Source organism: Solanum verrucosum, unplaced genomic scaffold, assembly GCF_900185275.1.
Source record: "Solanum verrucosum unplaced genomic scaffold, falcon-dt-bn FXZP01000048.1, whole genome shotgun sequence".
In the NCBI taxonomy this organism is placed as follows: domain Eukaryota; kingdom Viridiplantae; phylum Streptophyta; class Magnoliopsida; order Solanales; family Solanaceae; genus Solanum; species Solanum verrucosum.
The window spans coordinates 1,514,706-1,542,268 of NW_026020157.1; the positions used below are offsets into that span (position 1 = coordinate 1,514,706).

A 27,563-nucleotide genomic window follows, 5' to 3' on the forward strand; every position below is an offset into this window, starting at 1 on the left:
GCTTATGCCTCCACATAGCTTAAGGTTCAGGAGAAAAATTACCCAACCCATGATCTAGAGTTGGTTGTATAGTATTTGTTTTAAAATATGGTGTCACTATCTATATGGTGTTCATGTAGATGTGTTCATCGATCACAAAAGCCTTCAGTGTGTGTTCAGTCAGAAAGAGTTTAATCTCAGACAGAGGAGGTGGTTAGAGTTACTCAAGGAATACGACATGAGTATTCTATATCACCCAGCTAAGGCTGATGTGGTTGTTGATGCTTTGAGCATGTTGTCTATGGGTAGTACCACCCATGTTGATGAAGACAAGAAAGAGTTAGCAAAAGATATGCATAGACTTAAGCGATTGGGAGTTCGTTTAATGGATTCCAATAAAGGAGGAGTGGTAGTGGTGATGAATGGGGTTGAATCTTCACTAGTGTCTGAGGTGAAAGAGAAGCAAGACCAAGATCTTATTTTTCTTGAATTAAAGGCAAATGTTCATAAGCAAAAAGTGATGGCTTTTGAACAAGGGGGAGATGGTGTAATGAGATATCAAGAAAGATTGTGTGTGTCAAGGGTGGATGAACTCCAAGAGAGGATCATGGAGGAAGCTCATAGCTCCAGTTACTCTATCCATCCGGGTTCCACAAAGATGTATCGTGATTTGAGAGAGTTTTATTGGTGGAGTAGTATGAAGAAAGGTATTGCAAAGTTTGTTGTTAAGTGTCTGAATTGCCAACAAGTTAAAGTAGAGCACCAGAGGCCCGGTGGTGTGGCTCAGAATATAGATCTTCCAGAATGTAACTGGGAGAGGATCAATATGGACTTTATTATAGGTTTACCACGGTCCCGCAGGCAGCATGATTCTATTTGGGTGATTGTAGATCGAATGACTAAATCAGCCCACTTTTTACTGGTAAAGACTACCCATTCATCAGAAGATTATGTTAAGTTATATATTCAAGAGGTAGTTAGACTTCATGGAGTCCAGTGTCGATTATATCAGATAGAGGTGCACAATTTACTGCACAATTTTGGAAGTCCTTCCAGAAAGGTTTGGGTTCAAAGGTGAATTTGAGTAGTGTTTTTCATCCTCAGACTGATCGTCAAGAAGAGCGCACTATTCAGACTTTAGAAGATATGTTGAGGGCTTGTGTGATTGATTTCAAAGGAAATTGGGATGAATACCTACCTCTCATTGAGTTTGCTTACAACAATAGTTATCATTCTAGCATCCAAATGGCTCCATATGAGGCTCTTTATGGGAGAAGATGCAGATCTCATATTGGATGGTTTGAGGTTGGTGAAGTTGGATTGATAGGACCAGACTTAATTCATCAAGCTATGGAGAAAGTTATGATTATTCAAGAGAGGTTGAAAACAGCTCAGAGTCGTCAAAAATCCTACACTGATGTTCGGAGAAGGGACTTAGAGTTTGAAGTAGATGATTAGGTATACTTGAAGGTTTCACCCATGAAGGGTTTTATGAGATTTGGTAAGAAGTGGAAGCTCATCCCCTGGTATATTAGTCCTTACAGAATATCCAAAAGGATTGGTAATGTAGCTTAGGAGTTGGAGCTACCGCAAGAGTTAGCAGCAGTTCATCCAGTGTTCCACATTTCCATGTTGAAGAAGTGTATGGGAGATCCTTCACTTATCATACCTACTGATGATATTGGTATTAAGGATAGCTTATCTTATGAGGAGATTCATGTTCAGATTCGAGATCGCCAAATTCGTAAGTTGAGGACCAAGGAGGTAGCATCAGTCAAGGTCTTATGGAGGAATGAGTTTGTTGAGGAAGATACATGGTTGGCTGAGGAAGATATGAAGAAGAGATACCCACATCTCTTTGTGCCAGGAGAAATTCCATATCAAGGTACTAATTCTCTTCTTAGTACTCTTTAAATTGATATATTGAATGTGTTAGATTTGCTTGTTAGGTGGCTGAGCTGAATGTTAGATGTTACACCATTAGCCTACTAAGAGTAATCTCATTCGAGGAAGAATGTTTCAAAGGGGGATATATTTTAACACCCCACTATTTGAAAGATCTAGAATTAGAAAGAACCATTTTTTCGAAAGAATAAAAATCTGAAATTTGGGAAGTATGTTAAGTATGAGGTTTGGGTCAACTTCAAACAACCATAACTCCTGGTACATGATGATTTAGGTAGGCTACAAGATATCAAATGAAAGGTCTTTGAATTATCTTTCCAATGCCACCGAGTTTGCTAATTTTTAAGTTTATATGAGGGAGATATGCCCGTTTGAAGTCGGGTTGTCCGTATAAGGAAAGTCAATCGAAATTTAGAGGGGTATTTTGGTCTTTTCATTACCAATTAATTTATTTCGTTTTTAGGAATTTATTTAGGGTCAAAACTGAGTTAGTTCAGTTTATGCAATTAAGAATTACACTAGGGCATTGAGAGAAGAGAAAAGAGAAGAAAAGAGGAGAAAGGTCAAGGCGTTCTTGGAGATTTCTTTCGGAATCGAAGTCGTTTCGCCAAGGGTTGATCCCTAAAGAGGAATGTGAGACTTTCATAGCGTTGGTTTCATTCACCCACGCGCCAATCATGTTTATTTCAGCGAAATTCGTTCTTGAAAGTTGAAAGTTGATGATTTTGAATTGTGTTCTTGAATATTGGCTTTCGTTCTTGAGTTAAGTTGGGATTGTTGAGTTCTTGAGAAAATCGTGTCGATTTTAGAGTCGTTTATGAATAGATTCTTGTGTACATATACTGGGTATCTGAATCTAAAGAGAAATTGAGAAAAAAAAATCGAATATAGGCATATTGGGGTTAGATAACGAAGAAGGAAAAAGTCAGGCAAATCTGGCAACCCAGTCCGCGTTGCGGACTTGCCTCAGCCCTCACCTAAGCAAAGAATTTTTCTTCGCGTTGTGAACTTGCTTCCAGATATTGATTTCTTGATTGTTTCTCATGTTTAACTATCTAAAAACACTCCTAAATATCACGAGATCTTTCCTATCACAAATCACAACCTTAATTCATAAATCAAATTCAAGGTAGAGTTGAGAGTCAAGCCTTGAGGGTTCTTCGAGTCATTTTAAGAAGTCTTTACAAATATTTTAAACTTGTTTTAAGACTTAAGCATTGAGATTGAGTAAGAGCAGAGCAGAGTTCATTTCTTTAAAATGTTATATGGGGGCATTGAGATTGAGTAAGAGCAGAGCAGAGTTCATTTCTTTAAAATGTTATATGGGGACTATGTATTCCCAAAGAGTAAATGTTTTCACATTAAAGATGAGAGGAAACACCGATTTCCAAATGAGTTTTCATGAGTAGTTTTGAGTTCCAACTCTTTTAAGCGATACGTTTTGAGTAATAATCCCAAACTACAGAGAAAGAGTTATGTTTTTAAATATATGAACTGAGTAAATTTTTGGAGTAGTATTGAGCACCGATATGGGGACGAATTCATAATAACTCGAGTCTTCATAAATCATGTAGCCAACGTGGGTAGAAAGGTTCATACTTTTTAGATGATTCCTTAATGCTTTTTAGCATAGACTAGCGGATCCACTTAATTGAGGCGTTCTATATTCCGGTAAGGTATAGGACAGTTCTGGCAGCGTGGGCGAGACGTTGTATCATCACATAGCTCATAGTGATGGTTGTCGATTAGAGAAACTCCCACATAATTATATTACTTTATTATATATATAAATTGAGTTGTTATTGTATTTCTCCAATATATTGAGTTGCTACTTACTGTTTAAATGCTTTATATAAACCGTATCTTTATTGTTGTTTATTTTTGCATTAAGTTGAGTATCCATGAGTTGAGTAAAGCTAAGGTAAGTGTTTCTTTCAGAATTCAATTCAAGCTTATGTCATGTTTAGTATTCCCCTCGCATGCTCGTACATTCAATGTATTGATGTCATTTGGCCTGCATCATTTTATGAAGTAAATACAGGTAACTAGGATCAGCATCCAGTGCTTCGTTGATCCAGTTGAGCACTCAGGGTCATTTGGTAAGCCTCCGTGCTTTCCGAAGGGTCCCCTTTTATTGCTTTGTTTATTTCAGTTGTTAGGATGATCGGGGGTCTTGTCCCGACATCCCTCTTCAGTACTAGAGGGTTCATAGACAGTTAGGCATTAGTAGTTCATTAGTCTTATTCATTTCAATTGATTTGATCATAAGACTTGAGTTGTCTTTATGGCCAGTTGAATGTTTTTCCTTTATATATTCTAAGTTTGATTATGAATTTATCTCTTGAGTTGTATTAAATGTTGAGTAAAGTCTTCCGTTGAGTAGTAAGTCAGGCTAAGGGTTCACTTGGGGCCAGCAATGGTTCTCGAGTGCTAGTCCCGCCCAAGGTGTAGGCTCGAGGCGTGACAAGAGAATCGTTACACATAATGTTATAAAAAAATTTATTGCTAAATTATGGTCTAATGTAATAAAATATGGTCCAATTTAACATTTTTAATTACTAAACTAATTAATTTAACATTTAATACATCCATCAAATTGACGTATGTGGCAACATTTGTATTTTCTGTTGGAACATATGGTCAATTTTGTGTTGAGATTAACACAAATAGGTCATATGTTGCAACATATGGAGAACATTACATGTGATTTTGATATTAATTCAATTAACTTTTGACCTAATACAACATGTAACACTAATATATAGTGTTACAGCATGTCTAATTACAAAACTATTGTCTAGTGTACCTTCATCAAATTTATCAATTATTCAATACTTATAGTATTATACCACTAGTTCATCAAATGACTAAGTAATTTCATATGATATTAATATAACACAATAGAGAATCATAATTGCTAAACTGTGGTCTAATGTTATAAAATATGGTCCAATTTAACATTTTCAATTACTAAATTACTTAATTTATCATTTAATACATCCATCAAATTGGCATCTATGGCAACATATGTATATTCTGTTGGAACATATGATAAATTATGTGTTGCATTTACCACAGATAGGTCACATGTTGCAACATATATATGGATAACCTTACATGTGTTTTTTATATTAATTATAATTAAAGTGTGACCTAATACAACATGTAACCCTAATATATAGTGTTATAACATTTCTAATAATTAAATTATGGTCTAATGTAGTAACTTTCATCAAATTTATCAATTATTCAATACATATAGTATTATACCACTAGTTCATCATCTGATGATATGTGATTGTGATATAATACAATAGAGAATCGTTATACATAGTGTTATAGCATTTTTTATTGCTAAATTATGGTGTAATGTAATAAAATGTGGTCTAAATTAACATTTTGAATACTAAATTACTTAATTTATCATTTAATACATTCATCAAATTGGCATTTGTGGCAACGTATGTATATTCTGTTGGAGCATATGGTCAATTTTGTGTTGAAATTACCACATATAGGTCATATATTGCAACATATGTATAACCTTACATGTGGTTTTTGATATTAATTCAATTAAATTTTGACCTAATATACACAACATGTAACACTAATATATAGTGTTATCGCATGTCTAATTACAAAATTATGGTCTAATGTAACAACATTCATCAAATTTATGAATTGTTCAATACATATAGTATAATACCACTAGATTCATCCAATGACTAAGATATTCATATGATATTTGATATAACATAATAGAGAATCGTTATTCATAGTGTTATAGCATTTTCTTTATTGCTAAATTATGGTCTAATGTAATAAATATGGTCCATTTTAATATTTTTAATTACTAAATTACTTAATTTATCATTTAATACATCCATCAAATTGACATATGTGGCAACATATGTATATTCTGTTGGAACATATGGTCAATGTTGTGTTGAAATTACCACAAATAGGTCATATGTTGCAACATATAGATAACCTTACATGTGGTTTTTGGTATTAACTCTATTAAATTGTGACTTAATACAACATGTAACAATAATATGTAGTGTTATAGCATGTCTAATTACAAAATTATGGTCTAATGCAACAACCTTGATCAAATTTATCAATTATTTAAAATATATATAAAGTATTATACAACTAGTTCATCATCCAATGACTAAGTAATTTCATATGATACTGATATAACACAATAAAGAATTGTTATACATAGTGTTATAGCATTTTTATTGCTAAATTATGGTCTAATGTAATTAAATATGGTCCAATTTAATATTTTTAATTACTAAATTACCCAATTTATAAATTAATATATCCATCTAATTGGCATATGTGGCAACATAATCTACAAAAGTTGCAACAGAATATGAATCAGTTTCAACAAAATTTACATAATTTGTAACGGAATATGAGTAGTTGCAAAAGAATATGACTAAGTTGCAACAGAATACAAACTATTCCATTTCCATGGGCAGACCCCGACCCATAACTGGCCCAACAATAATTAACATGTAAGTTGGCTGAGAAGGAGAATGACATTTTAGACCTGTAAGTACAGTAAATTTCTTTTTGCCAAAGAAAAGTAGCATGCCACAATATTTAATCAAAACATCATCCTTCTTTTCATTATTCTCAAACATGAACCTTTTTTTCAGAAGTTCTTAGACAATGCTCATTTGAAAACGTGCATTATTATTCAGTGTCACGACCCAGACCATCGTGATTGGCACCTACACTAACCATCTGGTGGGAGAACCACTACTACAACCAAACTAAGCAACTAAAACAATACTAAGGCAATTAAGTTAAGGAAGCAAGTTAATTAACCAACAAATGCGGAAATTTAATACTTAGAACCTGAAAGTCAATGTACCAAAACATATAAACAAATTATCCAAGTCTAAACAAGAAGGAATACATCCCCAACTAATCAACTAACTAGAACAAATATCTAAGCCCGAAATGATGGACATAGACGAAAGGGAATCCCATGGCAGCCCGAAAGAATTGGTTCACCCTTGAATTCTAAACAATGATCACAGATCTTCTAATTGAGGTCTGCCAGTAGCCGCTTGAAGATGCCATGTACTCAACAAAAATAAGAGCAACTGCAGTATCAGTACACAACCACAGTGTACTGGTAGGATCACGCGGCTATCCCACATGTGCAACATAAACAAGTCAAACAACATTATAATCACATGCATATTTATCAACATATACAACATCATCAACATAAAGAATCAACATCGCAGTTCACATTTATCATCACATCATTGGTCCTCTAACGGAACCCAAACCCAAACAGTTAGCATGCCGGCACATGGCAATTCCGACCCCATATTTATTTCGGAATGTGGCAATCCGATCCAATAATTATGCCGAAACGTGGCAATTTGATCCAAGTTAGTTATGCCGGAACGTGGCAATCTGATCCCATTTACACACCACAATCACAAATACAAGTATATCATTAAGATCATACATTTAAGTCATGATTTCATGGCAGTGATATTCATCTATCTCATTTACAACAAGTGTGATCAACATAGCAATATTCATACATACACAAGTATCATAATGAGGCAAGAACAAGCTTACATCACACAAACATAGAAGCACAACTATCACCTATCTCGAAACAAGCTTGAAACCATAAGAAAATTGATCCTTTCCTTTTCGGATTCGTTCCACTTGTTCTTGATCTACAAACAATCACAATAACACGGGAATCAACAAACAATCGCTAATTACCCAAAACTATAACAATTCTATGAACCCTATATCAAACCCATTATCACAACTAACCAATTTAGGGTTGTTTTCACCATAGAATCCATAGCAAAACCCTTTCCCATCAATATTCACCCATTCTATTACGTTCCACGGAATGAAAATGGATTCGGGGAGTGAAAAGCTTACATTTAGCTTCAAGAATGGTGAAATATGAGTAGAAATCATCTGGGTTCCTTCCTTAGCTCTTAAAGTCGAAAAGTGCCAAATAAGGTCATTTAGGGGTTTATTAATGACATTAAGTCACATCTGGCCCACCACAGCGGCCCTCACTCCGTTGTAGCGACGGCGCTAGAGCGACCAAAGTGCTCGCCAAAGCGGCATTCTTCAGTGAACTATTCGGTTTTCATCTTCGATTTTAAGTCTCGTCGTACCCGCCACAGTGCCCTACATCCCGCTGTAGCGGCCCCGCCATAGCGTCCCAACCCAGCGCTAAAACGGCCAAAACGAAACAGAATGTTATTTTAAAGAATTCCAAACCCCCATTCCAAAACACATTTCTAGCACGACGCTCAAAAAATACCATTCACGCTAAGATCGATTCCCAGAGATCTACTCACCCAAATTCAATTTTGTAAAGTCATACAGTTTCCTTAACAAGTTATCTAACTACCCATGCAATCAAACTCAAAAACAACTGACCCGATTATTACCAAATTTCCCCACACCTCAAGGACTCTGATTTGTCCAAATCTGGACAAGGTTGGGAAAATACAAATACTACGAACAGGTTTTTCTGGCCCTAAATTTTCCCCTGTTGGCATTTCTATAACGACGAAACTCGGTCGTTACAATAGATACCAATTTACCCATCACTCGTCCCCGAGTGACAAAACTTAGGAAAAGTAGGCTAAGGAAAGAATGAAGTAGTACCTGATTCGACGAACAATTGGGGATAGTTGTCTCGCATGTCCCTCTCGATTTCCCAAGTAGCTTCCTCAACTGGACGATGCTTCCATTGAACTTTCACGGACTTAATCTCATTGCTCCTTAACTTATGCACATCACAATCAAGAATAGCAATCGGTTCCTCCTCATATTGGAGGTCTTTGTCTAGCACAATTGAGTCCCACTTAATGATATAATCTTTGTCACCATGATATCTCTTCAACATAAACACATGAAATACTGGATGAACACCGGATAGATTAGGGGGTAGAGTCAATCTATACGCCACCGGCCCTACACATTCAAGAACCTCAAAGGGGCCAATATATCACAGAATTAACTTGCCCTTTGTACCAAATCTCATCACCCCTTTCATGGGTGATACCTTAAGAAGAACGTTCTCACCAGGCTGAAATTCCATGTCGCTTACCTTATGATCTGCATACTTCTTTTGTCTACTCTGGGCTGCTAGAAGTTTAACTTAAATACTCATCACCTTATCTTGGGCATCCTTCACTAAATCAACCCCCAAAGGTTTCACATCTCCAGCCTCGAACCAACCTATGGGTGACCTACATCCCCTCCCATACAATGCCTCAAATAGTGTTATGTCAATGCTAGAGTGATAACTATTATTATAGGAGAACTCACATAAAGGTATGAATTTATCCCAATGCCCTCCAAAATCAATCACACAAGCCCTCAACATGTCTTCTAATACTTGAATAGTCCTCTCAGATTGTCCATCCGTCTGTGGATGAAAGGTTGTACTAAAAGTGAGTTGTGTGCCCAATTCATCATGCAATTTCCTCCAAAACATGGAAGTGAATTGGGTACCACGATCTGATATTATAGAAAGGGGCACCCCATGCAACCTCACTATCTCTTTCACATACACCTTAGCCAATTCTTCAGCGTTATAATCTGTTCTTACCGGAATGAAATGGGTTGAGTTAGTCAATCTATCAACCACTACCCAAATAGAATTGAATTTCCCCAAAGTCTTAGGAAGACCAACAACAAAATCCATAGCTATTATTTCCCACTTCCATTCCGGAATTGGCATTTTTTGAAGTAAACATGCAGGCCTTTGATGCTCATATTTCACTTGTTGGCAATTTTGACACTTCACCACAAACTCCGCTATCTTTCTTCATGCCTGACCACCAATAAATTCATTTCAGATCTCTATACATCTTGGTCACACCCGGATGAATAGAATATCGCGAACCATGAGATTCTGCCAGCAACTTTTAAATCAAGCCATCAACTCGAGGAACACAAATCCTCCCTTTAACACTGAGTACACCATCTGCATCAAGAGTGACCTCTTGTGCCTTACCATTCGCCATCTTTTCCTTGAGTTCGTTCAAATTTTCATCGTCAAATTGTTTGGCCTTGATCTCCTCAATGAATGTGGCCTTAACTTCAATGCTAGCTAACACCCCGCCTCTTTCAGAGATGCCCAACTGCATGAACTTAGACTCTAAGGTCTGAATTTCTTTGGCCAAAGGTCGCTTGGTTACACTCAAGTAAGGTAAGCTACCCATACTTACCGATTTTCTACTCAAAGCGTCTGCCATAACATTAGCCTTACCCGGATGGTATTGAATGGTCACATCATAATCTTTGAGTAACTCCGTCCATATTTGTTGTCTCAAATTCAGATCCTTTTGAGTGAACACATGACGATGATCAGTAAACACTTCACACTTAACACCATAAAGATAGTGCCACCAAATCTTAAGAGCAAATACTACCGCCGCCAACTCCAAATCATGGGTTGGATAATTTCTCTCATGCAACTTCAATTGCCGCGACGCATAGGCTATAACATTCTTATCTTGCATTAACATAGCGCCCAATCCAGAATGAGAAGCATCACAATAAACTATAAAATCCTTACCTTCCACCGATAATGCTAGGATAGGTGTGGTGGTCAAAAGAGTCTTGAACTTTTGAAAGTTCTCCTCACCTTTTTCAGTCCATTCAAATGGTATTTCCTTTTTGGTCAAATGAGTAGCAATTGAAGCAAAATTCTTAACAAATTGATGATAATAGTTATCGAGTCCCACAAAACTCCCAACCTCCGTCACAGAGCTAGGCCTAACCCAATCCTAACCGCTTCAATCTTTTGAGGATCTACCACTACACCTTCTTTTGACACTACATGCCCCAAAAATGCAACTGATTTCAACCAAAATTCACACTTTGAAAATTTAGCATATAACTTTTGTTCCCCAAGAACACCTAAAACAGTACGAAGATGGTTGGCATGCTCTTATTCACCTTTCAAATAAACCAAGATATCATTAATAAAGACTATCCCAAAGGAATCAAGAAATGGCTTGAACACCCCATTCATCAAACTCATAAAAGTTGCAGGCACATTGGTCAAACTAAAAGGCATAACCAAAAACTCATAATGCCCATAACGAGTTCTAAACGCCGTCTTGGGCACATCCTCAAGCCTAATTTTCAATTGATGGTAACCGGATCTTAGATCAATCTTTGAGAAAATTGTTGCACCTTGCAATTGGTCAAAGAGATCATCTATTCTAGGCAAGGGGTACCTATTTCAAATAGTGACCCTATTTAATTGTCGGTAATCTATACACATTCTCATACTACCATCATTCTTCTTAACAAACAAAACTGGAGCACCCCATGGGGAAGCACTAGGGCGAATAAATCCTTTATCAAGGAGCTCTTAGATTTGAGCCTTAAGCTCTTTTAATTCTACCGGAGCCATGCGATATGGAGGGATAGAAATGGGACGAGTACCAAGCTCTAAATCAATGCAGAAATCTATATCTCTATCCGGAGGCATACCAGACAAGTCATTAGGAAACAATTCACTAAATTCAGACACCACAGAAATAGACCCAATGGATGGATCCTCAATCTCAACATCCCTAACATGAGCCAAATAAGCCAAACAATCCTGCTCTACTAATTTACTAGCCCGAATGGAGGATATAATCTTAGACTTGCTTAGGCTTGTACACCCATTCCTACTCTAATTTTTCCCTTCCCAAAATTTCTAGAGTCACAGACTTAGTATTACAATTAAGCACAACATAATAGGGGAACAACCAAGTCATGCCTAAGATTATGTCAAAGTCAATCATATCCAAAATCACCAAATCAGCCCAAGTCTGAAAACCCATAAACACAATAGGACAAGCACGATAGACATGGGTGACTATGACCAACTCTCCAACAAGGGTAGAAACACGAATGGGAGCATCAATTATATCACAAATCATCTCAAAATCAAAGGCAAATCTCACAAATACATATGAATAAGTAGAACCCAGATCAAATAACACATTAGTCATCCGGTCACAGACAAGAATAGTACATGTGATCACCGTGTCGGACGTCTCTACCTAATTTTTGCCCGGGAAAGCATAACATTGAGCTCTATTATCTTGACGAGCCACTTCCCTGCCTAGTTGCGCGTTACCCCTACCTCCATTACCATTACCATTTCCCCTACCTCCATGGCCTCGCTGATTACCTCATCACCCACCTTGTGGACGTCCTCTACCATTATTACCATTCCCCGCGGGTACCATTGCTCTAGACTTCTGTTGTTGCGTGGAATCTAACATACGTGGGTAGGGACAATATCTACTCACATGACCAGGTTCACCACAGTTGTAGCAAGTACGATCAAAAGATGGTTTACCGTCCGTCGAAGGCACGACACTCTGACTATTCTGAAAATTAGGAGATGGAGTTCCCGAGTAGTTACATGTAGAGACGGGCATAGCAAACTGAATTGGCTTGGCTACAAGTGTGGGCCTTCCAGACCCCTTAGAGTAAGAGCCTTGAAAGTTACCTGAATTCTTTGCTCTTTTTGCCCAAGCCTTAGCTTGATCGTCTCGCCTCACCCCCTCCACTTTCTTAACATAGTATGTCACCTCATTAAAACTCCTCCCTGCAAAAGTCATATGAACAGATAATACTTGCAACTCACAACTCAAACCTCTAATAAACAACCAGATCCTCTCCTCCTCAGTAGTAACCAACTACGTAGAGTATCTGGATAAGGCATGGAATTTACCCTCATAAGCAGCCACAGACATACTACCTTGCTCTAAAGCCATAAATTCATCCTTTGTGCGATCCCTCAAAGTTCTGGGCACATATTTTTTTAGAAATAGAGCATGAAATTGGGTCCAAATAAGTGGATGTAAAGTAGAAGATCTGCACTCCATATAAGCTCTCCACCACTGCTTGGCCTCACCTTGAAGTTAGAAAGACATGAACTCAACCTTATGTCGGTGAACAATCCCCAATTTATGCAGCCTCTCATAACAGTCTAAGATAAACTCATAAGCATCTTCAGTCTCAGAACCAAGAAATACCGGAGGCTTAAGCTTCAGAAACTTAGTCAACATATCATGCTCATTCCCAGTCATAACAGAACCCAACAAAGGACGGAAGAAGGCATATGTACTTACATTTCCACCCGTCTTAGGCATAGTGCTATCAACAGGGGGATTAGCGAGAGCCTGAGTTGCTTGAGCAGATGGAAGCACTCCAGGACCAGCCAACCCTTTCAAGAACGCCATAATCTGCTGAGTTAACATCGGATCGATGGGAGGAACAACTGCAGTCTCCGCTGGCACCTCTTCCTCTTGTCCATTTTCCTCAACCGTAATATCCACTTCTATCTCTGCACTATGCGCAAGAGGGTTCTCGTTCATAGGAACATTATCAATCGGTACCTCATTCACAGCAGGCCTCTCCCATGGCCTCTACCCCTAGCTCTTCCTCTACCTCTACCTCGATCGCGATCTCTCGCTGCAGATTCCTCAGCAGGAGCATTGACAGGAGCTACGAGTCTAACACCGTTATACCTAGTATTGACCATCTGCGAACAGAAGAGTGATTGAGGTTAGATACCAATTTGAATCGCCAAATACCAATTGGAATCAAGTCATAGCACGAAAGGAGACAAGAGAAAAATAGAGATTTCCTAAAGTCCTATAGCCTCTCGACGAAAAGTAAAGGCCTCCCTGTACCGTTCCGCGAGACTATCAGATTCGTTTCGGTACATCGAGATCAAAGAACCTAGGCTCTAATACCAACTTGTCACGACCCAGACCGTCGTGATTGGCACCCATACTAACCATCCGATGGCAGAACCACTACTACAACCAAACTAAGCAACTAAAACAATACTAAGGCAATTAAGTTACGGGAACAAGTTAATTAACTAACAAATGCAAATTTTTAATACCTAGAACCTGAAAGTCAATGTACCAAAACATCTAAACAAATTATCCAAGTCTAAACAAGAAGGGATACATCCCCAATTAACGAACTAATCAACTAACTAGAACAAATATCTAAGTCCGAAATGATGGACATAGACGAAAGAGAATCCCATGGCAGCCCGAAAGAATTGTCTCACCCTTGAATTCGAAGCAATGATCACAAATCTTCTAAGTGAGGTCTACCAGTAGCCACTTGAAGATGCCATGTACTCAACAAAAATAAGAGCAAGTGCAGTATCAGTACACAACCACAGTGTACTGGTAGGATCACGCGACTATCACACTAGTACAACATAAACAAGTCAAACAACATTATAATCACATGCATATATATCAACATATACAACATCATCAACATGAAGAATCAACATCGCATTTCACATTTATTATCACATCATTGGTCCTCTCACGGAACCCAAACCCAAACAATAAGTATGTCGGCACGTGGCGATCCGATCCCATATTTATGCTGGAACATGGCAATTCAATCCAATAATTATGCTGGAACGTGGCAATCCGATCCAAGTTAGTTATGTCGGAACGTGGCAATCTGATCCCATTCACACAAGTACATCATCAAGATCATACATTTAAGTCATGATTTCATGGCAATGATACTCATCTATCTCATTTACAACAAGTGTGATCAACATTGCAACATTCATACATACACAAGTATCATAATGAGGCAAGAACAAACATACATCACACAAACATAGAATCACAACCATCGCCTACCTTGAAATAAGCTTGAAACCTTAAGAAATTTGATCCTTCCCTTTTCGGATTCGTTCCGCTTGTTCTTGGTCTACAAACAATCACAATAACATGTGAATCAACAAACATTCGCTAATTACCGAAACTATAACAATTCTATGAACCTTAGATCAAATCTATGATCCCAACTAACCAATTTAGGGTTGTTTTCACCACAGAATCCATAAAAAAAAACCCTTCCTCATCAATATTCACCCATTCTATTATGTTCTACGGATCGATAATGGATTCAAGGAGTGAAAAGCTTACCTTCATCTTCAAGAATGGTGAAAAATGAGTAGAAATCGTCTGAGGTCGTTCCTTAGCTCTAAAAGTCAAAAAGTGCCAAATAAGGTCGTTTAGGGGTTTATTAACGACATTAAGTCGCGTCTGGCCCGCCACAACAGCCCTCACCCCATTGTAGCGGTGGCACTAAAGTGACCAAAGTGCATGCCAAAGCGACATTCTTGAACCTTATGTTATTCGTCTTTCATCTTTGATTTTAAGTCTCATCGTACCCACCACAGCGCCCCACATCCCGTTGTAGCAACCCCGCCATAGCGGCCCAATCCAGCTCCAAAGCGGCAAAAAAGAAACAGAATGCTATTTTAAATAATTCCAAACCCCCATTCCACAACACACTTCTAACCCACGACGCTCAGAAAATACCCTTCACGTTAAGATCGATTGCCAGAGATCTATTCACCCAAATTCAATTTCGTAAAGTCATACGGTTTCCTTAACAAGTTATCTAGCTACTCATGCAATCAAACTCAAAAACAACTCACCCGATTGTTACCAGATTTCCCCACACCTCAAGGACTTTGATTTCATCTAAATCTGGACAAGGTTGGGAAAATACAAATACTACAAACAAGTTTTTACGGCCCCAAATTTTCCCCCGTTGGCATTTCTATAACGACGGCACCCGGTCGTTACATTCAGAGGCAAATCAAGATATTGCCCAGAATAACTATTCCTAAATAAATCCTCCAAATCATTCTCCCGAAGTATTTTCCTAAAGGATTCGAAAAAATTTCCCAAGGCTGACCTTATAATGCTATCACCAATAGCATTTGGCTGGAAATGCACAAGAAAAGTGTGTGCATTGACAGTTTTGACAACATCATCCTTAACTTCATTTTTTTTTCTTCTTCCTCCTCAACTCCATTTATTTCTTCTTCTTCCTCAACTTCTTTTTTTCCTTATTCTTCCTCAACTTCTTTTTTTTCTTGTCGTGTTCCTTATCCTCAATTTTTTCTTCACTTTCTTCTTCCTTAGTTTTATTTTTATCATGTCTTTCTTCCTCATTCTCAATTTGTTTTTCTTTTTCTTCTTCATCAGCTTCATTTTTATCTTGTTTGTTTTCATCATCCTTAATTTTTTCTTGTCCTTCTTCCTCTTCATCAACTTCATGGAGAATTTCAAGTTCTTATTGAGAAACTCCTAGCTCTACTTCAGAAGAAGAAACTCATGATTCTACTTGAAAAGAAACTGCTTTGGATGCAATTTCTTGTAAAAGAGAGGATCTAAAATTTCAGTTGTTACTACAATTTTTTTTTTGACAGGAGGCATTATATTTGTATCTGCAAAAAATTGTCAACAACCAACCACAAAATCAAATATTTCTTAACAAAAATAACAACCACCAAACACAACACGCATCAACAAACACAACAACACATCACCCCCTCACAAAACTCCAAATACGACTAAATACCACATATGAACCAACCAACCAACCACAAAGCCCTCCATAAACCCTAACCAACCAACTACAAATTGAAGCTTTTTGAAATCAAATAATATTTCAAAAAAAAGAATAACAACCAACCATTAATCACTAAAAACCTCCTAATTTAATATCAGCAAATATTTTAAAATCCTAATTTAATTTTAATTGAGAAGATATCGACGATAAAAGGAATGAGCGACAACGATGACCTAGTTGGAACTACTGTAGAGACACAGAAACTGCAACAGATTACACTTTATGTTGTAGAAAATATCACAACAACAAGTGGATCTGTGGAGAATTAATGAAGAAACCAGAGAGACAAGAGAAATGAAATAGAAGAGAGAGAAAGAGGAGAAAGAGAAACAAAAAGTTGATTTTTTTAATATGAAGCGTCGTTCATCCCCAAACGCCTTTTATATAGATGACTGTAATTTCTTTCTTTTTAACTTTTTCAAATTTTGGCAACTTACAACATATGTCAATTCAAAGTGGCATACGTTGCCACATATCGCCTTTATATTAGGGGACATGCAGATAACTGTGTGATTTTTTACAACAAAGGCTATATATGTTGCCACAGATATTAATTTATACTTTTTGTTGACACAGATGAATCTTTTGTTGCCACAGATGAATCTTATGTTTCAATATGTGAGTAACATGTCACTAATATGTTGCAACATACGACACTTCTTTCAACAAATGAAATATCTATTGTACAACGGAACAAACTATATTTCTACAATCATATGGACAAAATGGTCACAAAAAGAAGAACAAAAGCAACAAAAAATGACTTTTCACTAAACCACAACAATACAAATACATTTCCTCAAAATTAGAATTTTGTTTGGGTTTGTCGATTTTCTATCAAAAACAAGAAATAATAGGTATCATTACACCATTATTCAATTTTCACATCTATAGAATGATTTCTTGTTCAATAACCCAAGAAAAGAACTAAGTATCAAGAGTTTGTTGTTCGAAAATTCTAAACTCTTTCAAAAAAAAAAAACGAGTGACCCATTTTAAGAAGAGTGGCAATCAAAGACGGCATTTAGTTCAGAAAGAGAGAGTGAAGGCCGGAGATGAGGAGGAAGAGAACGAGAATATTTGTTGATGGTCGGATTTTCTAAGGAAGAAGAAGAAGAGAAGAACATTGGAGAGGAGAAGAAAAACTTTTGAATCCTATTTTCTTTTAGCTTTTTCCCTTTTTTTAAATGTTTTGTTAGAATTAGAGTAGTTGAAAAATGTAGTGTTTTTTTGTATTTTATAAAAGATTAAAAAGTTTTGAAAATATTAATTTGATCCCAAATTAACGTAATTACATTTTAAAGTGGGTTTGACCCTTTCTTGATCAAAGTGTCAACTACAAATAAAACCAAGACTTATTTGACACATTTTATTCAATTCTCTAGATAGTTTCTTCCCATCCCTGCCCCCCAAGAAATTTAAGATGATACAAATTTACTTTTTCCACAACTATACAATCCTCCATTTAAACATTATGCTTTTTCACAAATAATATTATGATTTTAAAAGATATAACAAGATATACCACTAATGTAAAAAAATTATTTTGATTTTTAAGATACCATAATGAAATGATATACCACTAATGTAATAACAACTATTTTGATTTTTAAGATGCCAAAATTACCCTCAACGCATCAATAAAATATTCCTAAAGCTATAAAAAATTTACTAAGCAAGAGAACATCTAAATACAGATATCAATTTCATCCTTCAGATCTATTTGTAAATTTGACATCTACTCTTGATTTTCTCACTTAAAAGCAAGGTAATAAAAACTGAGTTTTGACAACTTATGTGTAACCTGGTACGAATGAAATCCACAAAGCTAACCATAATAATGCATAGTTGGTTCTTGACACACTTAGTTATAAACTAGTTTCACGGCACCTGTGTATCGTATATATAGTATATGATGTTGTAAAATAGAATTAATATCACTAAATTAAAGCTTTTTAGTAAATAATTATAATTGAACGAACATAGGACAAGTGTTTTTAAATGATAAATACATATTGTCATAGAGTTACTTGTATTTTGAGATCAAAATGACCAAATGACATTAAAACATTTTAAAATACATTCAAAGTTTAAATATGGGAGAAAGTTACATTTCTTTAGTAGTAGTATTTCTTACTTCCCTCAATTTTGTAAACAAAATCGAAAAAAAAATATCCATTCAAAAAATGTCACCAATAGACTTTCAGCTTGAGGTTATGAACATAAATGATGTACACCATTTAAGTACAAATTTTGTCTTAAATATTCATACTTGAAATTTAGTATGTGCATGACACTAATAAGGATTACCATAAGTATTTCAATATTTTATCTTTATATGTAATATATATTTTGCAAAATATTACTACTCAATTAATATTTAAGTAAGTCTATCATAGAGGTAATTTTACCAAAAAATTGTACTTTGTTGTTATCTTGAATGATGGTTAAATACAAGTTTGAGCGTATGTCAAATATTTAGCTTGACCAATTCTTTGTTTTAGATATATAGACTTCAATAGATATTTTAACTTTAATATATGAACAACATCACCTATGGTGAAAAATATTTCATTTCATTAAGTTTCTACCTTATCTTTGTGAAATTGTAGTCTTCTCATTTTTTCTACCGCATACATATCATATAGTTGTTGTCTAATGAAAGTATCCAGTATCTTGTAGAAGTTATATCATGATATAATTTTTCAATAATAAAATTAATAGATGAATAAAATTTAAAGTATTATTTATAGAATCAATAATTTGATTTAAGATCATTTTATGATCAATCGCTGTTTTCTTATCTATTTTTATATAGCTAGTACGGAGTGTATCTTGTGACATAAAGAAAAATTATATGGAACAATATATAGCCAATGAAGAACGAAGACAAAAATATATGTTCATGCTATATTTACTCTAGTGTTCCATTTGATTTAAAATCTTGCCACCAACACTTTACTTTCTCCGTTCATTTTTACATACATATCTATTAAAAAATAATTATTATCATTCCTATTTTATCATATTATAAGTAAAAGTGAAAATCTATTTTTGAAATAGTAAATTTAACATCAAAACTATTAACTTAATGGACTACATTGATTCCCATTGTTTTAGCAAAATTAGGAAGAAACTCCTTCATCTCAGGGTAAAAGAATAAAAAATAAAAAAACAAAGAAGAACTATCTTACCCAGATCATTTTTCATATCTGTTTAATATTATTATCTCTCCCACAACTTTTTGTCATTGTTAACTCATGAGAATCGTAAGGAAAAAATATGAGTGTGAGAATTGATGCATGATTTGCTACAATTTATTCACCAACTCTTTCTTATGAGGTATCTCGAATTTCGTTGAGTTTCGAACTTAATCAATTTTTGCAAATAACACTTGAGATTTTTTAAGAAGAGTAGAGAACTTCAAGAAATTGTAGTTTAAAAGTGTGAGGACACCCCACTATTTATATCTACCAAATAGTAGTATGAATAGGTGTTAATTGTGCCTTATCCAAAAAGTCACAACCTTTCGAAAAATCACTATTTATCGAAAAAGTCACAACCTTTTGAAAAAGGCACAATTCATCAGAAAAGGCACAACCCTTTAGAAAAGTCACAACCCTTCGAAAAAGTCACAACTCATTGAAAGTGTCACAATCCTTTGAAAAAGTCGCAACTCATTGAAGAAGTTACAATCCTTTAATATGAAAAGGTGTCTACTTTCAATATAATAAAATTAATTAAATTAATAAATAAAATAAATTGAATATTTTTAATAGGGGTATTATAGTAATTCAACATTCAAGTTTGTGAGTGTAAATAGATATAGATATAGATGTATCAAGATAAGAATTTTAGATATCACAAGCAGAATGTAAGTCTCACCTTCAAAAACGAATTAGGTTATAATAGTCATAGAATTCACTCTCCACCTTGTTATTGAGTTGACCTGTGCATCTCATCAATGGATAACACAAGAGATGCACAACAGCAAATATTAAATGCTATAGCAATTAGCAACCTAAAGTCAAGAATAATCATAAGCCACTCAAGGGAGGGGAATAAATGCAAGTTCCATGAAAACAAAGATTGAACATAAACACAACTGCATTTAGAATTCACATTGATTGCGACTACTTCTCAAAATATTGGCTTCACTTCAGCACTTCTTAATTGTATACAGGAACCCCAACAGCCAAAGCAAACAAATGCTAAATTTCATAACAGAGGAACTCGGGAGAAATTAAGAACCTAATTTTTTTTTAAAAAAAATAAAAATACAAGCTACTGTATTAGTACATGAAAAATGTATTTTGCTTGAAAGAATACAACATTCTAACTAAAATCTGCACAACAGTTACAACAGTGTGAACTTGTTCATAGCTGCACAGGCAATAGCATTAAACTCCCAGCTGCCTCCAAAAGAAATGGCAAAAGAGGAACTTCCATGGCTGAAACTGAAATCTACAGGAAAAGTCAAGTGTTTCTGCTACTCCTTGCAACACTGCATTATGATCTATGTAGAACTCTAATCATTTTGAAGAAAGTACAATTGCCGTATATTTCCTGAAGCTGTCAAATCATGGGAGAACAGGTGAGAGAGAAGGTGCAAACTAGTTTCCATTACATAGATGATTAATCTATCACAATTACCATATAACCAGTCTTTAAAGCACCCATGAAGAGCTGTTGTTAATTCCTTTTTCCGGCTCTCTTCAAGGTCAACTTCCTGCAAAATCTGCTTAAGACCTTCCAAGTTTTTATGCTGGAAAGACAAATACAAATGGTAATTTGGCAAAAGTTTGAAAATTCAACTAAACCATTAGAACATGGAATGGACTTTAGTGAAGATATAAGAACAATGATGCCATAGTAAACACATTATAAATTATTTCAATAAGAAAATAGGAGTTAGTTTTTCATCATACATTTCTCTGCTTTGATGCCAGGAAAGCATCAGGTAAAGGGAATGGATTGTCTTTTGTTGACCCAGATTGCTCACCTTCAGACCAATTCGGAATCTGTGACATGGAGATATTTCCATATTAGCAAGTAAAAGCAATTTAATAAGAATATAATCATCAGAGCGACAGATTTCAGCAAACCTTTTTTTCTCGAGAGAATAGGGAGCTCAGTTTCGCCAAACTAACAACAGGGAAACACGAACGGAAATGGAAGCAATACTATGGGAATTGGAAAATGAAACTCAACATGAACTTGTCTCTAGTTTGTCCAAACATACCAGAAAGTTAATGAACTGATCAGGGTCTACACAGCTGGCAGATTCAGTCTGCACATCAGAGACACCTGCAGGATGTGACAGTGAATCATGGGGATCAACAACACCAAGAGCCATGGGTTCATGCCATTTGTTGATGGCTGGGTCGATACCAACTCCATTTAGGTGCTCCTCCAGTTGAGGGTAAAAAGTATTGTATGGAGCAACCTGATGAAAACCATTAAGCATGTAGGGCACTCCAAAATCTAAAAAGATTCCACGGAACATTAACTCACAATCAATAGTATGGACGTCTGGCAACTAGCAATGCATATAATGAGGAAAAAACACTCCACTGTCGACTCTTACAGCTGATTATAAAACTAGAAGAAATGTATTAACAGAGCCAGTCAGCTTAGGAGAATATTTCGTTCAATTTTATTGTTTATTGTTTTTTGAGAAGGTAACATGTATGTATCAGACACAAACCAGTACATGGGTTGTACTGAAACCATATATACAAGTGAGCAAAAGAGAGCAAAACCATTCTACTGCTCTAACAGGAATCTAATGTGTCTAGGATAAATATGGTATTCTCAGGGTAGATTTGGTTGCACCAAAAACAGAAGAGCTTAATACAGTTATAGTTTGATCTTCTGCACTGAGTAGCTACTGTTCTCTAAGCATCTAGAGTCACTTCCTTTCCAAATTTCCCACCAAATGCAAGCAGGGACCATGTGAGCAACTCCAAAAGAGGGCTTAAGTAATCTTTCTAGGCATTGTCAAGGCTATGCCTCTGATAAAAGTGAAAATCTTACATAACTGATTTGTTATCCTACAGTGCAAGAATAGGTGACTTAACTATGTCCACTTCCTTTTCAAAAAGAAAACATCTTGAGCAGCGAGTCCACTTCTTCTTGTTGCTTAAATTTCCATGTGTGAGCACAATTTCTTTTGCCAATAACCATGAGAAGCGTGCAACTTTGTATGGTATCTGGGTCTTCCAAATATGTTTCCAGGGCTAGTTGGTCGAGTTCTTCGTTGGTTTATCATTTTGTAGGCTACACTAACACTGAATTTTCCACTACTATGTCCTTGCCATCTCAGAGTGTCGTCTCCATTCTGAGTTCCTGGAAAGTGGAAACTATCCAATTGTTTGTAGAACTCAATCATTCTATTCATGACCCATTCATTCAAGTCTCTTCCAAGTATCAGTTCCCAACCTTGATGTGACCACATTTCAGCTATGAATCTCTGTTGGTGATGAGTTAGATATGACAGAATAAATTTTTCAGAGCTCCATTCCTCAGCCAATTATCATTCCAAAAGGAAGTAAGTCTACCATTTAGCACTCTGATAGAGACTTGGTTTTTTAGACCAGGCCATAATACCCTTAGACCTCCAAAGACTAACTCCATAAGTTGAGTTGATTGGTTTAGTGATCCAGTTGTCTTCTATCTCATATATGGCTTTAATCACCATGCTCCATAAACTTTGAGGATCTTGAGAGTACCTCCATAACTACAATTTGAGGGTTTTCCTGTGATTCTTCAAGTTTCTAATACCAATCCACCTTGAGCCTTGCTGAGAATTACCTCTTGCCACTTAACCAGGTGGTAGACCTTTTTTTCTTTTTTACCTTGCCACAGAGAGTTCCTTCTTATGCTGTCCAGCGACTCCCACAGGAATGATAGAAAGGGACATCATATAGGTTGGCAGAGAGTCTAATACAGAATATTGGCACTTCCATCTTGAGAGCTTTTTCTCACATTTCTCCCGGACAATGTTCCATATTCTAGTAGTTCTTCACTTGGCCCCCAGCTGCATGCCTAGATAGTAGTGGGAAGAGTCCCCATCTCTCCCCCCAGGATCAGTGTCAAACACTTCACATTTGATACTTCATTAATTGGGGAAAGATGACTCTTTCTTCAATTAATATGCAGCCCAGAAATGCTTTCAAAGAGAACCATTATAATTCTCAATATTATCAATTGTTCAACTTCTGCATCACAGAAGATCAAGGTGTCATCAACATATTGAAGATGTGTAATCTCCTGATTGTTTTGTTCATTCATGGCTACCTCAAAGCCTTTAATCCAACCATTAAGTTTGGTTGTTTTGGCCATGCTGTTCAAACCTTCCATGGCTATTATGAAAAGAAAGGTAACAGGGGGTCACCCTGTTAGTATCTGAGCAAGAAAGAATCCTTCCAGAGAACCATCAATGATGACTGAGAATCTGACAATAGATATGCAGAATCTCAGCCATTTAATACATCGCACTTTAAATCCCATTTGTTGTAACATGTTTAGTAAGAAGTTCCAGTTCACATGGCCAAACGCTTTCTGCCAGGCCTCTCCTGCTTCTGTCTTGAGTCTACTGCTTCATTGGCTATTAGTATCGCATCCATTATTTGCCTTCCATTTTATGAATGCCATTTGTTGGTAAGCAACCAATTTTTCCATCACCCTCTTCAGCCTCCTAGTCAAGACTTTTGCAATTATCTTGTAAATGTTGCCTATTAGGCTTATAGGTCAGAAGTCTCTTTGTTCGTATTTGACATAGTATTCTTAATGTGTGGATTAAATAGAAGAGCCACGAAGTCAAGAGCGCTTCATAATAGAAATATGTATCTAATAAAACCACTGCAGAGAGATTAAATCTGCTGAGATGTACCATGTATTTCAAAGCTGGCTATTAGATGAGTGGTAAAAATGTAATGTCATGGGTATTCCAGTGCAGCAAAAATCACTGTTTCATTTATTGCTATGGTAAACCCCACTAGCCAGAAGCCAAACAGTGTAATTTTCCCAATTTACTCCCCATTGGTGACCCAAACGCTAAATCTCATGGTTGGAATTGGAAAGCCATTTCCACTAGGCTATCCTTCTCTTTGTCTTGGGAAAATATCACTGCTTAGACTTCTCTTTCTGTAGCAACTTGTTAATGTTTAAACAGAATCCAGTAACCTTGTAATATAAAAGTAGAATATGCAAAGAATCCAAACAGTTAAGATTTTCATCTTTGGCACTTTCTATACACCTCATGCTAAAGTTTAGTATCCCAAACTTCTCAATTGCATTGCCAATCTATTCCACTTAACACACATTTCCCTCCATCAAATATTATGAAATCCAAAACTTAATTTTTTATCTCTAGTGCTCCACCATTTCTAAAAAATTACCAGACCAAATAGTATTTCAAACTCTCAATAGCATTAGAATAACAATGACATACACTTGCAACACACTTAAATCCGTTACAGGTGTGCAGTAAGAGATTTGAGAGGAAACCTGTGTTGGATCCACAACATCTAACCGGTTGCGCTTTCAACATGTTTCTGGCACATGACAGAAACAGTCCCATGATCAGGTGCTTATATTTGGACTACACTGGGTATGTTGCTGTTGTTGTTAGTATGATCAGGTGCTTATACTTGACATGAGAAGGTGACCTCAGACTACCTAAACCAAGTGCTGAATGGTCCATAAGGAATCTGCCCAGTGTCCATTTGATACAATGTTCTTCCTTGCACATATCCAACAATGAAAAACTGACCCAATACCTACAACTACTGGTATTTAGTTGTTTTACATTCATCATACAAATCATAAGAACAAATGCTAGTGTAACACCCTGTATCTCTATGCCAAAGTACGACTAGTCATACGCCAATGAATTTTTTCGAGCTAGAGAGAACATGATAAGTGGCTAAATACATCAAGGAACCATATATGAAGCTATTTGAAGTGTTAAAATAAGGTTAAAGGTCAAGGAGAACCTTAGCACAAAAGATCAAGTTGAAAGGTGCACTACGGTCGTTTGTTTCCAATGATCTCGTACATGGTCCGACTTCAAACGAGTGTATCTCCCAATCTACAAGAAATTAGAGGGTGTTCTACCAATCAAATTAAAGCTCTATGAGTCTTCTTTCCGACAAATCAAACGGTTCATCAATCGGTGTTTGGGGCAAAATGTTATGATCATTTTACTGAAGATTGTAGAGCAGTATGTTGGGCAGATATGCGCTCCGCATAATGTGATATGCAGCCTCATATTCTGATATGAGGGCCACATTTTCAAGCACATATTTGCCCAAAATTTCCCAACATTCTGTTAGGAAGTGTGTTGCATATGCGGCTGCATACCCCAATATGTGGCCAGCATATTGCTCCGCAGATGGGCTCGTCTAGATGTAATAAAACTCAATTCTCACTTCATTTTCTTTCATTTTTGGACGTTCCAAACTTATTTTTCACTCTCCTCTCTTACAAGTCCAACAACATCAAGGTAAGTTATCTCCATGGATTACTTATTTCTTCACCTAATACACAATTCTAACACCATTCCCTCTTCAATCTCTAGCAACATTGTTGGTTTTAATGATGCGACAGCAAAAAGGGATTGAAAATGTCTGTCTCTCTATGATTTTATTAATCACAAGAGGGCTTTAAATAGCCAACTTTAAAGACAAAATCTGCATAATTTAAAATTCAAAACAAACTAAAATACCTCAACAAACTAATTATCTAATAGAAATTTAAAATTCAAATTATCCTAAAATTAAGCAACATATTATACTGAAAATTACTTTAACTTTTTTATGAAATAGGTAACTTTGTATTCACACAAAAGGACTCATCAAGAAACTGATGAGGGGGGATTTACAAACCCCCAGGGGGTGCCATCTTTCTCAAAATCCAAAACAAACTATCAAAAATTTACAATTGGCCAATAAATTCCACTAGACTATCTACTTCCCCCACTAAATCTTTTTTTTTTAAACTGTTAACTTTGTCTATATATGTTAGAATCCGAATCTTACAAGAGTTGTAGCAGCCCCATATTTACAAAGTACTACCTACATCTATGATTCTATGATCCTATGTCTATAATGAGTCTAAAACATCAATGATAGAGACAGGATCATTTAAAAGTAACTGATTACACCAAAAACACAGTAGCAAGATGCAATTAAGCTTAATTTGTCGCATACTGTTCTCTATGCTCTCAAAACACCTAGAATTCCTCTCCTTCCATATTGTCCACCAAATGCTTGTTGGGACTATCCTCCACCTGCCTCTATTCTTGGCCAACAACCCAGCATGTTCCCAGCTTGTTAAGGCCACTGTAATTTTCCCAGGCATGCTCCATGCTATTCAAGCATGCCTATTCCTCTGAGGTTCAAAAACAATCTCCATAGTTGTCCTGTGATTCTACAATGTAGGAATAGATGATTCACAGAAAAAACAAAAGACTTGAGACAAAAGACTCAAGACATCTCATCTTGATTCAACCTTCCCATCAGAACATCTCTCATTCCTTTCCTTTCTTTCCATAGTGTCCACCAGATGCAAGCAGGAATGTTTTTCCACCAATCTTCCTTTGATCAAAATTACTGCAATACCTAAAACAGGGGAGGACTGTTGAATTTTTCTTTTAGTTACTGCAAAAATTCAACACTCCTCCCCTGTTTTAGTTACTGCAATTGAAAAAATGTTTCCCTTGGATTTAAGGACTTTTGAGCTTGGTTTTGAATCTTAATGAACTTTGATCTTGATTTTGTTCTTGAATCTACTTGATCTTGAATCGTTCTTGAACTTGAATGCTTGAAGAGAAATCTGCGACATTGGATCCACGAGCTCTCTTTGGCTTCTTGTTAAAATTCTGGTGTGATTTCTGAATTAGGAGAACTCTATTTAGTGTTGTAGAATAAAGGATTACCATGAAAACAGGTTTCTCTTCGGCCAATCAAACTTAAGTGACATAACGATATTTGATTGATCGGAACACATCACTTGGACATGTAGCACATTTTTATTGGCCTATGATTGGGAAGGAATGTCATGTCATTTTGACACGTGACATGATCCTATTGGTTTGTTTGTGTGACTTGGTATGCCATGTCACTTGACACATGGCACCAAATGTAAGATAAGATGAACTG

The 27,563-nt window shown here is 36.2% G+C and overlaps 2 protein-coding genes across 2 annotated transcripts in view; one reads left to right on the top strand and one right to left on the bottom strand.

The window, feature by feature from the left end:
• Positions 1-27,563, top strand: part of LOC125828357 (target of rapamycin complex subunit LST8-1) — a 1,170,163-nt gene that overhangs the window by 169,870 nt on the left and 972,730 nt on the right. The window lies entirely within an intron of this gene.
• Positions 20,632-27,563, bottom strand: part of LOC125828347 (uncharacterized) — a 49,496-nt gene continuing 42,564 nt past the window's right edge. The window contains exons 6-9 of the mRNA XM_049507659.1: positions 21,641-21,844; positions 21,327-21,419; positions 21,052-21,163; positions 20,632-20,970 (exon numbers count right to left, since the gene is read on the bottom strand). Coding sequence (XP_049363616.1) covers positions 20,927-20,970; positions 21,052-21,163; positions 21,327-21,419; positions 21,641-21,844 — 453 coding nt within the window. The 3' untranslated portion in view covers positions 20,632-20,926. The remainder of the gene's footprint in view (positions 20,971-21,051; positions 21,164-21,326; positions 21,420-21,640; positions 21,845-27,563) is intronic.